This window comes from Hyposmocoma kahamanoa, unplaced genomic scaffold (assembly GCF_003589595.1).
Source record: "Hyposmocoma kahamanoa isolate Upper Pololo Valley unplaced genomic scaffold, ASM358959v1 99577, whole genome shotgun sequence".
Classification (NCBI taxonomy): domain Eukaryota; kingdom Metazoa; phylum Arthropoda; class Insecta; order Lepidoptera; family Cosmopterigidae; genus Hyposmocoma; species Hyposmocoma kahamanoa.
In genome coordinates, this window is record NW_020655954.1 from 1,561 (window position 1) to 15,010 (window position 13,450).

Here is a 13,450-nt window from a genome sequence, read left to right on the forward strand (position 1 = left end):
ATACGGAAGTGGGCGTGCGTTCACGCTTCCGTATTGTGTATGGGTAGGTAGTGAAAATGGCGACGCTAGAAATTTACATTTCTAAGAAAAAACGTAGTAACTTTGTATTCAAAATTTTTGTTTAAAACATTAATTTGTCAATTTCTGGTGTCGCCATTTTCACTACCCATACACAATACGGAAGCGTGCGCGTGTGTACGATCGGAGCGCCTGATCGAAATGATAAAAATTTGATTACTATTGTAAGTCAATGATTACTATAGAAAATATGTTATTACATTTTTTCATTTGAAAAAGTTTGTATATCGGTTTTTGTAAAAACAAACACCGTTATACAAATTCGTTTCGTGATCGCGCTCGCACCGCCAACAATTTTTCGTCGGCGCGCCTCTGGTTGATCTATTATCGGCGTTCATATCTACTACGTATGGACATTACTTAATTATGTTTATATTACTGTTTATGTAAAAGGCACAAATTTTACCTTGTTTTAAAAGGCATATTTGTACAAAGTACTTAATACGGGTCATATTGTAAACTATTTTAAACAGGTTAATGAATTACAAAGTAATAGATTCTAGCTAAAGAGGTATCTACATAACAATAAATATGGTATATTTTTTAATAAAACAATTACAATGTAATACCTAAAATGTCAGTTTCACAAAAATGTATACATGCGGTTTCCTAGTCATAGAACTGATAAGAGTATATTTATATATTTTTTACATACACGTAATTGTTTTAAGCCAAAGGTAATTAAGAGTTTTACACGTATTTGTCATTTTTCGTAAATAAGTTAACCTAACATGAATTATTCCAGCGTCACCATGGTCGAGTTTTGGAAATTAGACTAGCCAGAAAAAATGTCTCTATTTAGTCGGTGCTAGTCGCAAAAAACTAGATTTAGTCGGTCCGTCTTTTTGAAAAGTTATAAGGGTGTTTTACTGTCCACGTTAGAATAAACTTATTCCAGCTGCACCATTTCTCAATCTCGAGAACCACAACACCTAGCTTAGATCTGATTACACTAAAAAAAGTCGTGATTTAGTCGGTTCTTGTTGTAAAAAAAACTAGATTTAATCGTTACGACGTTTTGAAGTTATTAAAGTGTTTTACTGGCCACGCTGAAATAAGCTTATACCGGCGGCACCATTTTTGAATCTCGAGAACCACAGTTCCTAGCTTAGATCTGATTGCACCCAGAAAAAGTGAATTAGCAGTTCTAGTAGCGAAATTTTGGAATTAGTGGCCCTTTGTTTAGAAGACACAACCGATTTATTATTTTAAGGTTATACCTGTGTTAGTCTCGGAGCTCACGTCCGAATTTTGCATAATATACAGAATTTGTTGTTTATTTTTTTGAAATACATGCTATTTGAAGGTTTTAATAATGTTTAATTTTTAATACAAGGAAATTAGCAAAAAATGTACAGTTATTTTTCCTTAATGGTATTAGGATTTATCGATTGTCATGATATTTATTAGTGCATGTATTGTCGTGTTGGGCTCCTGGCTTACACGAGACGAACGAGTCGCGTGGAGTACAGTCGCGTACGACAATTGATCAGAATAATTCAATAATGAATGAATGACTTAATTAAATTATGACTGACTGACTGAGAATGACTATTATAATTTATAGCACTAGTAATTTTGAACTGCAATTTGTGTTAAATGTGACTCTAAAAATCCAGTGGATATTTAAAATATTTATTTATTACACTCGGTATCAATTCAAAATTATTTTAATCACCACGAACACGATATCTTGAGTGATTTCACAAAGAACATTTAAAGCGGGTGACCTTCCTTATACTCCGTCCAACCATTAATTTAACTTTTGACATATGCATGCCTCTAGATTTCGTAATTTTTGATATAGAACCATTGTGCAACCATAGACAAAAAATGCAATACTTCCTTCCTGGACTCTTATTTTTTAATTTTAGTGAACCGACGTGCTCATTAGCTCCGATATTTATCGAGCCAACAGATTATGTAACGGAGATTATTCAACTTTGATAAATTTTGGTACCTGTCTAATAAATTATAATGAAATGAAATCAATTATAAATAATTATAGTAAATTTTTATTGTTTATTATAATGAATCGTCGGATTCTTCTCCATAGGAACGAGAATCATCACTTGAATCCTATTAACATCAATTATTAAGTACACAAATTATCAAACGCAACAACACAATCCCAATCAGGCAATGTCTTTTTTGAACTCACTCACATTCACGATTTAAGCTTATTCATAAATTAAATCGATTGTCATAAAAAAAATCTAATCGGTAATGCTGTCAAAAGTTAAATGAATGGTTGGACGGAGTATAGATATACATTTTTCATTATGTGTACGATTTTCTACATAAATGTACCTATCAATGAAAATAATTGAATATCCAATATCTTTTAAACAAAGGTGCGACTAATTTTGCTACTAGAACCGACTAATTCACGACTTTTTCTGGGTGCAAGATCTAAGCTGTGGTTCCCGAGATTGTGAAATAGTGCCGCTGGAATAAGCTAATTCCAGCGTGGACAGTAAAATACCTTCTAATTTTTGTAAGGCGGACCGACTAAATCCAGTTTTTTGCGACTAGAACCGACTTAATAGTGATTTTCTTTCTGGCTAGTCAAATTTCCAAAATTCGACCATGGTTATGCTGGAATAAAGCACACGGCAATCACTGTCCCTGCGTGGAATAAAAATAATAAATGTATCTGTTAATAGAATGCTAGTCATTATATACAATACTAAAGAAGCCCAGTCAATGTATAAGGTACCTAGGTAGGTAGTTAATATTTTTTAAATTATTATCACTTTAAATTGTATATGAAGTCTAGGTATTGTACAGGATGCCAGCTGTCAATTTAGTAAAGTTTTAGGAAAATGAAAGACAAATTAATCAAGTAATTTCTGTTAGCGTCGCCAAGCTGGTTCGACCTCCGGCTGTGGCTAACCCAAACAGGTTACAATAGTAAATGAAATATCTGTCAGAACCGAAATTGCTTGCGTTTTCGAGATGAGTCGAAAACAAAGCAAAAAAATGTGGATATCGTTTTTAAACAAAAGCTAAATATTAAATTCGGTATTTTAAACAAACAAAGAAAACCTAAAATTCCTAAAACTTTAATAGGTGCTAGTGTTTGGCTCCTAAGTGACATGAAATAAAAGTGGACTGTGTTAGCAATAGGACTGGTATATTCGCCGTCTCGATTATATAGCTGTAATGGTTTATATTATATAAATGAATAGGGGTCGACCGTCGCCGGTGGCTATCGATAAGGCGAGTGCCACTGCGCCGCTGCCGCTCGCCGTGACGTCACGCTAGCCGTGTCGTCCTTTTTCGCATCTCGTGCCGAGCGGGGGGTTTAAGACTGGTTCGCAACAGCTTGATCCAATTAAGTTGGTTTAAATTGTTCTAGCATGTCAAACAATTATTGTATTTACTTTCAAATGTCAGATAATTGCACAACATTAAACAATGTGCTGAGTTTGATTTGTGTAGCGTGCATGTTTAGTGAATCTATATTTTCATTGTTAAGGGTCAACTATTGTGACACTTGGGCGTGCATAAAATAGGTATTCTTCTTAACACCCAAGCACTTCCTGTTATCACATTGTTTTGTACGCCTACATTAACGAATTCCTAGACATCGCCTAATGCACATTTGACATTGTATAGAATACATACACCAAGTTTATAATAGAGTTTATTTTATACATTGACTGGGTGTTTTAGGCATTGTATTGAAAACCGGATTACATACATTGCCGATAACATATGTATACTACTAATATACTCCAAAATCTACAATGCAATTAAATAGATACAGCCTAAGATTTACATACATTAATACAGTAACATTGGAGGGGATGCATTTACGTTCGTCGTATTTCCTCACATAAGTACTTATACATAATGGTTAGCGAAAACAAGTACCTAGATGTCTATTTTTAAATTAGTACTTAGTGACGCTTTATTATCTTGTAGAGACTTGCATGGCGCAAAAGATGTGTATTTATTGCTTAGAAGTTGTACGTAAAGCTACGTATGTTTAACAAATTTGCCTGTTCATGTGAGTTTGTGGTAGTGTCCTGTCTGCAGTCTGCACAATTTTATTTATATCGAGAAGCGAGAAAAAAGAACTACCTCGCGGGAGTAACGGATAACATAATACTAATCGCCATTTAGTATGCCAATAGCGATCATTAATCCCCTTCCTACGTTATCTGTAAAAACTATTCTCCATTGTCCGTAAGTAATGTGCGAAAGTGTTATCGTTAGCGTATCGTGGTGAAAATCACCTTGATGTACCTGCAAATAACCTCGGGGGTTGTAAACTTATAAATAGTAATATATAATATAGATAGTAATAATTAACGAAATGAAACATATAAAATAACTAATATTTCCTTCATTCTTTACAAAAAATTTAATATATTACAATAATGTAATATCGATATTACTACTAAGCAGGACCGTCACTTTCAGAATTGTTACGATTAAAAATAAGAAAGTAAATAATGAAACGAATGAACATCAAAATTAATAAAACGATATACATATGAAAACAACACCAAAACTGACAAGTGAATATTTCTGATATTCTACAAACAAAACAAAACTGCTGACGTAGGCGTGTAATACAGTTAAAAAGACACAGATGAGTTAAAATTTGTCTATTTTAGAGGCCCATAGTCTATTTTATTTCAGGATGTTTAATGAAAATTAATACATTTTCCAATTTTTTATTTGTATTATGTAAATTGTTAGGTATAATTATTTATTATACAATGAGTTTTAAATATTATTTTTGATGTGAAGTGGTTTATTATTGTAACCAAGGAAGAAAAATTGTTCTGTGGGATCAGCGATCGGCCGCTGTCGAATTGTGACTTCGGTTCGGCCAGTGACCGCTATTGAGATGCTAAATAGCACAATCATAACATGGCACTAACTACCTATACTTAACCTACCTACCGACCTAAAGCGTATATTTTTCAGAACTTGATATATACGTGTATATACTACAGTTATCAAAATTATATTTTATGAATTATTACGCCTTTTGTATACCATTATAATAATATCTATATTAAATAGATTGCGAAGTAAAAATGTTTTTAATTATTTAATATTTTACCACCCTTGTTACCAATAACCGATTGACTTCGCGTCCCCGCCGCACAATGGGAAATTTAGATCAGTAACTCTTGTTTTTCTAGACACACCTTTCAATTTTTTTTGTACACAGTAGAAATTATGACGGTTGTAAACGCATATACATTTTTATTTAACTATTCGTAGTTAAAAGAAAAAAAATTAGCAAAATCTTAAATCTCTCCCTGGTAAATAGGTACTACTCAATATTTATTTAAAATAAAAATTTAAACGCCGTGTTACGAAAATTCTTTACTCATAAAATAAATTTATGTGATTACAAATTTTACTTAACTTAATTTAACTTATATTATTTATAAAAATACGAGACAAAAAAAACATGAAATCATAATTGTTATTATTTCGGATATCTGTTTTAAGGTAGTATAACAGAACTGTAGGTACTCAATGCTCAAGTCAGGGTTTGAGTAGAAGATGTAATTCACACGTTACTTTGTACTTCTTATCCATATATTACTAGTAACCAAAAAACTTATGTTAAAAATCGTAAGGAGCTTGACGAGGACACGCTACTCTATTCGTCTATTGAAAGTGGACCAACTCGTCACTGATTCTGAAAAGGATATTATATAACAATAATAATAGGCCATGATAGAAAAGAGGCTAGAGTCGTAAGAGTCGTAATCTAGAACTCAATGCTCAAGTCAAGACTTGAGTATGATTTGAAGCACTGGAAATACGACCCTAAATCATACTCAGATCCTGACTTGAGCATTGAGTAGATTTCTAGAATACGAGACTCGTTCTGTTATTGTTTTCTTCATTTATTTAGGCAGAGTACCGTAACTTACTTACTAGACACCATAACTTCGTGAGCTAGTTGACAAAGGTTCTCGGATTTTCAATTTGTTTTGCCGATAAATATTACGTAGTTAATATACCTAATTATTAACTAGGTTGATAAACTTGGACACGCAATTTCAATACCATAGTTACTTTATTTAAAAGTACCTGTCCAAAATACAATATTTTAAGTGCTGTTAGCTGTTAACATATTTTTTAAATAAATCTTCAATATTATTCGAGTTAGTGAATTAATGAAAAATATAATATTATTAGGAGAAAATCCTAGTCTAGTGGGCGTGGCCTGCAACATCACGCCACTCGATGGAGCGAACGGAGAGGGCAGTTGTATTTAAGCTCGCCACGTCGTCAGCGCGCGTCCATTTCTTTGCCGTCGAAATCACGATCATTTAGCTTCTCTCATTACTTTGTTAATTTCTTAATTATTTCAATAAATCTTTACTTTTAGCGTTTTGTAATTTCTTTAAAAAAAATTTGATTCAATAGTTCTCGCTAATAATATTATATCGCTATAAATACCTAAACAATATGTGTAATTATTAGGATTCTATTATTACAATTAAAGATAACAGATTTGCTTATGAATTTTTGCTATGTTGCCGCTACCACGTAACGTAATTGTACGAGAAAGTGATGGGACCCTGCCACTTCACGTACACATTTGCGCGTGTGCAGATAGCGTCTTGCTGTATGTAGTAGTAGTAGTAGGTAAATAATTTTCGACCGTTGTATGGAGTGTCCGGGGTGCGGTGTGGTGTAATCTAAATTTGTTGAGATTCTTAAGCGTCTTCTTAAAGTTGTCCGATAGGTAAGACTGCAAAATGGTTAATTATACCTTGTCTGTGAATCACAATATTTTGTGTACCGAAAATATAATAGCAATCGTGTTTATTTCTTGCGGTTTCCAAAGCATATTCTCCATATTTTTGAGAATCTATCATTATGTCAGGCGATAAGGCTTGAAGGGTTACATAGAAACGCTTTATCAAAAGTTCATCGACTCCTGTAATTTCAGCAGAGCAGTGTGCATTATAAAAAAACCTCGCTGTGTTACCATCATTGGTATTACCACTTCCTTGTCGTGGTTTGTCAATTATTAATCAAAGTTCTTCAGTCAAGAGCACGTCAAGCTTGACACGTAACACTTGAATCCAACTCTATGCCGCTTACGATAAGAACGGTCCAACGTACATACAAAGTGTCAAGCTTGATGTGCTCTTGACTGTACCATAATTTTCTTCTCTTGTTTCATTCGTTTATTTTCGTCATTGTTGTACGAAATGTGCAAAATCTAATAAATCTAGCTAGCTATAACATTTTTGCTCATATGTTTGTAATTTCAATAGCTGATTCAGATGGGTATCAGTTCTGTTTACTTTTTTGTACTTTGTAATAAGGTGTTAAGAAACAGTTCCATTCATCCATAATATACTTCAAATATAAATATTGAGCCCTGGTCACATTCAATTCAATAAATACACTTTAGGGTCGTATATTAGAACTCTACTCAATGCTCAAGTCAGGATTGCACTGGAAACACAAGCACTGAAAATACGACTCTAATGGCAAGAATTTGAGTATGATTTCGAGTGCTTTAAACCATACTCAAATCCTGACTTGAACATTGAGTAGAGTTCTAGTGTTTCTTGATCACTTAGCGTTTGGATGTTATTGCAATCAATTTTAGCAATAATATTTTTTTATCTGCATCTGCAAACCTAAATACCTCGACGAGTTTTGCTTCATTACTTTCTTCGTTTGAGCGCAATCCTTGAATATATGCACCAAAGAAGTGTTCAACTCCATATTTATTATGAAGTGTAGTATTTTTTCGCTTCTTACTAGATTCTGAAGAATTTTCATAAGACATACTGGTATTCCTCGTTTTCCAGTTGAAGAAGATGGAGTGGAATCGATGGTCGTTGACAAAGTAACAGAAAACTCTAGATTCAACCAATCACTGTTAACTCTCAAAAAGGTTTCTTTCGTAATGCTTGGCTCCATCGACTGTTAAACTGATTTTTTAAAATCACTAATTATCAAACGTAAATTATCCACCGAAACTTCATAACTATCTCAAAAAAATTTTTCTGGACCTGATTTCTTTTCTCCACCTTCATTGTAGCAAAGTATTAGTTCTCTTCTGAAACTTTTGAAAGAATTAATTTTCAAAGGAATTGGAAAAGTAATTCGTAAGAAACGACTGTTTGTATAAATAAATTTATAAAATTAATGTGTCAGAGCATTATATAGTAATGGTGTAGCGTGAATAATATTGATAAATAAGATAAATGCAACCGAATGTATGTACTTGCATTGTTATGGGTATTTTTCTGCGGTAGGACATTTGTTATAATTTCTTTCATATCTTCAAAATAAATAAATATCTTTAGAAACCGCAAAAACCGTAGCTGATTTTTATAAAATTTTGATAAAGAATTTGAAAATGAAAAAATAATGAATGAAAAACGCTATGAAATAATACAAAATTCGAATCTTCGGCAAACTTCGCTAACTGTCAAACCTTTGATGAATTTGATAAAAATAGGTTTATGTGCGTTATTATTCTAAGGGTTTATGTCCCATTGACTTATAGTAAGTCAATGTTATGTCCCCACATTTAATTATTATTTATTTTTTACATTACTCAACAAATTTGAAAAATATCAAAATTTTTGACATTTACGTAAGATGTGCTTAATAACCATTGACTTAATAACACATAGCTTATCAAACAAAATCAATACGAATTGCGACGTCGAAAGTTCCAGGCCAAAGAAATTTACAAGCGGCCGTACCACGAAACTGAATATATCATACAAAAGTGAGTTCGTTCGATATTCATGGCGTATTAAGAAAGGATCACAAATATATCGCACCAAGCAAAAGCCGCAACAAATCATTAAGCATACACTCGATTGCATATTTGTTTTCTCGAAATACATACAAAACCAAAATAATTGTTATTAAAATATTTTATATGCATCTTCTGATTACAAAATCACTTTGCCCGTTGACGGAAACGTCCCTGTTTACCCGTTTGCACGCAGTTATGGTGTTTTTGCAGTTTATAATGGCACAATTATGCATTTTTCGCGTTTTCGACTGGTGTTTATCTACGATAACACTGTCAAGCGCGTTCTAAAGTTTAGCAGCGGCAACTAAATAAATTTCACTTACTTTGGGCACGCGAAGTACTTACATTTGCGGCGTCTATGTCTATCTAGATATGTCTGTGGTATGCGTTATTATTCTAGGTTGTTACGTTTAGCGATGGGCGAGTCGAGTTATTTAACTCGGTTTACTCGAGTTACTCCTACTAACCCCCCCGAATGGGTTTCCGCTTTGTCGTGGCGGGTACTGGGAGGTGGCGGGACTCGAGTAACCGTGGTCGATTTCATCCCACGGTGAAGCTAAGAGGAAACCACGGGCCGGTCGATGGAGCTAGACTAGCCCGAGGAGGAGGGCGTACCACTCGGACTCGTGTTGGTCTAGGGCGAGCGGGTCCGCGCGGACGCATTCAGGGCGGACGGTCGTGGGGGAAGAGACGTGTCGGTGTGTCGTTGCCGCTCGTCCTGTCCTCCGCGACGCTGGGGGGCTGCACCGCTTAGAGTGTAGATGCAGTGGCCGTGGGGCCGCGGGGGAAGAGACGTCGGTGTGTCGTTGCCGCTCGTCTTGTCCTCCTCGGCCGAATTTGGACGATTGGCCCGTGCGGTGGGTGCTCCAAGGGACTCTCTTCGGAGAGTCCACACGGATGCGTCTAAGTGTTGCGGCGGAGCCTTTTTTTTTTGACGGGGGGGGGGGGAATCTTTATGGATTACCCCTGAGCCCAGGTAGACTCATACTCAGGTAGACAGGGGTTATGTGGGGACTCTCACTCCAGACTGGAGGTCCTACCCCACTAAAAACCCCCCCCGGGTTTCCCTCTCGCCAGTTGAGTCGGCGCCGTGGGATCAGTGAACATTCTCCACGACGCCGCCCGGCCGCCCTAGCTTACGCCAGGGTTCCCGCGCCAACGGAGGGGCGAGTCGGTTGTCCTCCGACCCGCCCCCCAGACGAGTGAGGCCGTGCAATGTCTCACTAGGGGATCAGGCGAGCAGCGAACTGCCTTCTGTGCCGGAGCGAGTGCGCGTCCGCCGCGTCCTCGCGCACCCGCTCCGCGGCCTCCTTTTGCGACATAACCTCTGCACAAAACTCCAACCTGCCAACCGGATACTCGCGCCGCTAGTGAGGGGGTCGCAAACGTGACGTCCACGATTGACCCCCCATTTCGCCGAACGCACGTGTTGGCATGGCCCCGGTTGAGGATGACTAGCCCTAAGACTGCCGCCCAATTCTCCAACTCTGGCCCCATGGCATTGCTGACCGGGGAACCCCACGCAGCGCTCTTGGCGTTGAGGTCCCCTATCACCAACACCGGCGCCGGAGCTGCTCTCCCCTCTAGGGTCTCCAGGAACGCCTGAAATTGGGCCAGGGAGCGATTTGGAGAGAAGTACCCCCCAATCAGGGTGATTTCTCCCCACCTCGCTGCCACGAACCCTGACCCGCGCTCCTTCACCGGGGGGAGTTCCCGGCAGTCGACGCCACTATGGCCACCGTCTCCTCCCGATCCCCCGCCCAGTTTCCCCGTGGGGGAACAAAGTATGGCTCCGCCACAACCGCCACCGCAACCCCCCACTCCGCCATGGCCTGGACCAATAGATCTTGAGCCTCCTGTCCACACTGGAAGGGCAGAGGGCTCTGGTGTGGCCAATCCCCATGCACTTGTAGCAGCTCATGGGGAGGGGCTCCATCACGTGAATCATGGCAGAGGACCACCCCACCAATAGGCGGCCGGTAGCCGCCACCAATTGGGCTGCCGCTACTGGGCAGCGAACGAGTGCTGACCCCCTCCCATTGGGGGCCAACCTAACAGTTCCTACGCTCACAAGGGACGGGGAGCATTGGCCCTTCGCGGCCACCACCGTCCGGATCTTCTCTGGGGTCACCGAATCGTCTAAGCCGGTGACCCTCGGATCGGCGGTTTTGGTAGGCCGCGTTACTGTATATAAAGATGAGGATCTCCACGTCGCCACCAACTGTAATCCCCGGAGCTGCCTGCCAGCCAAGGGAAGGAGACCGCTTCCCGCGATGGTCGCTATCCCGTCTAGATTGCGAGATGCCCTCGGGCACTGTTGAGGTAGACGAGAAGGCCGCCCGGTTCCGCGTCACTTTGACGGGCAGCGAGCTGCCCCCTCATCCGGGTTGTCCTCCGACATCCGCCGCGCCGCCTCTGTCGCTGTCTCTCCACGGTGGAGAAAGTCGAGGGCTCCCTCCACCTTTCTGACTGCCTCTTTTATGGCTTTGACCACCGTCCCCTTGAGGTTAGAGGATTTGGCGGTCTCCGCTAATATTGCCGCGAGGCTGTCTCGCGCCTCCTTAGCCAGGGCCCTCTCATGAGGTTCGCTGTGCCCTCGAGTTCAGCCTCCCCGGCCTGGCCAGGAAAGCGCTCCTCTTCGCCCGCCCCCCGCTCAGGTCCAGATTCCCCGCGCTTAGTGAACGTGAGTCTATATGACCCGCCAGGGCCATCCGCGTCGGGCACACGAGGGTGTGGTCCCGTGTTATTGTGACCCACACCGACAGCTCGGCCTCTCCGAGCTGTGTTGAATTTTGGAACCCTATTCGGCTCTGGCGGCTCATCCTCACCCTCACGAGCACATTTGGAGGGAGCCGATGTCCTTTTGTCTATGGACTTTTGTCTATGTGATTTGTGAGCCTCGTCTAATCTCCTCGTCGGAGCTATCCACGTCAAACTGGGCCACTTCACTCGCCGGGCGAGGCGACTTTGGTCGGCGAATGAAGCAACCGTGCTTGTCCCGCGGTTGCCGAGCACTTCCCTTCACAGGAACCGTCTCCACGTCAGAAGCAGAATCAAGTCCGTTATTCGCGCTTTGGTTCGTCGGTTGAGGGTCGAGGCCCTCGGAAACATTAACATCGTCCTTCTCGGACACCACATCACGATTTTTATTAAGGCAATCCATATGATTCCCACGAGTGTGGGGGAAGTATTCAGTCCACTCAAGCAAAGACCCCTGTACCTGGGTAACCCTAACACATCCTGGGAGGACGGGAGGTATCCCAGGGATGACCTAATAGGTAGGTGAAATGCCCAGCCTACCAACCCACCGAAGCAGGCGTGACGTCGTCGCGCGAGGCCCCATAAAGGGGCGCTCCAACAACGTCACCTTTGGGCGTTTTTTATTGTGGTTGAGTCCACTCGGGCCGGCCAATTAAGGCAAGCCCCCTTGGTCCCAGGCGGCGGAGCCTACCTACAGATCCGCCGCGGGGGCTGGGAAAGCATCCTCTGAACTTCACAGTTGAGGGGATGTTGTCCTGGCCCCCATCCATGGCTCCTGGGTAGCGGACACGGGGAAGTTCGTTGCCCAGCTTGCAGCATGGAGGGGCCCAAGATGGAAGGCTCGTCTGGTATTCGACGAGCCTCACATTTAGAGTCGGGGGATCGTTGTGTCTCTCCTCTCGGAGAGGGCTGCGCTGGGCGCGGCCAGCTTCTGGTGGAGGCGCGGACGAGCGAGAGCGTACCCGTGCCTCCACCTGCAGCGGAGAGGAGGTACACTCCGGGGGTTTGGTGCGGTCGGGCTGCTCCCCTTCAGGGTTCAGCCCAATCCCACATAACCCTGGCTCTGCCCCCATAGGGCCGGGGTATCTGTAAGCAGATTCACTCGGGTAATAAAAAAACTCGTATAACGAGTCAACTCGAGTTACTTTTTTATGAACTCGAGCTAACTCAGTTGATCTGCCCCGCCCGCCGCCGAAGCGAATACTTCATTCATATAGCGCATCGGTGACCTTCAGACTTAGAGGATGGAAAAAAAATAAAAGAAATAGTCTAAGGGTCGTATTCCAGAACTCTACTCAATACTCAAGTCAGGACTTAAGTATTGCAGTAAGCACTGAAAATCATACTCAAGTCCTCGCCATTAGTGTCGTATTTCCAGTGCTTGAAATCATACAGAGCATTGAGCAGAGTTCTGAAATACGACCTTAAGCCTTTAGAGCACGCTCGAGTCGCGAGCGATGGGCGAGTCGAGTTGTTTAACTCGAGTTACTGCCACAACGAGTCAACTCGAGCTAGACTTTGTGAACTCGAGCTAGCTCGGTCGGTTCGGTGACCTTGGGTCACGCTTGGTGAATAGTCGGTTCGAGTTCTACTAGCGACTCGCAGTTGCTCTGTCAAACACCGAGTAGAGTTAACTCGAGTTAGCAGTCAAGTCAACTCGAATAACTCGAGTTGAAACAAATACGACTCGCCCCTTCACTAGTTACGTTATCAATATTTTTTTTTTTTTAATTATTGCTGGCCATGGAAAGAAAGTCCTTCAGCCGAAAACATAAACGTTTAATCTTAGAATAATAACGCATAGAATGATAGTTTCATATCAAACGAACT

At 40.8% G+C, this 13,450-nt stretch overlaps 1 protein-coding gene across 1 annotated transcript; it reads left to right on the plus strand.

Annotated features, from left to right (window-relative positions):
• The first annotated feature begins 10,310 nt into the window (after positions 1 to 10,310).
• LOC113239115 (formin-like protein 14) lies at positions 10,311 to 10,832 on the plus strand. The gene is made up of 2 exons (XM_026475980.1): positions 10,311 to 10,402; positions 10,511 to 10,832. The coding sequence occupies exons 1-2, from the start codon at positions 10,311 to 10,313 to the stop codon at positions 10,830 to 10,832; spliced, it is 414 nt and encodes a 137-aa protein (XP_026331765.1).
• The last annotated feature ends 2,618 nt before the right edge of the window (positions 10,833 to 13,450 follow it).

Coding starts and splice junctions, on each gene's coding strand:
- LOC113239115 (XM_026475980.1), top strand. CDS start 10,311: ATGACTAGCCCTAAGACTGCCGCCCAATTCTCCAACTCTGGCCCCATG. Junction 10,403..10,510: donor GCAGCGCTCTTGGCGTTGAG/GTCCCCTATCAC, acceptor CCCCCCAATCAG/GGTGATTTCTCCCCACCTCG.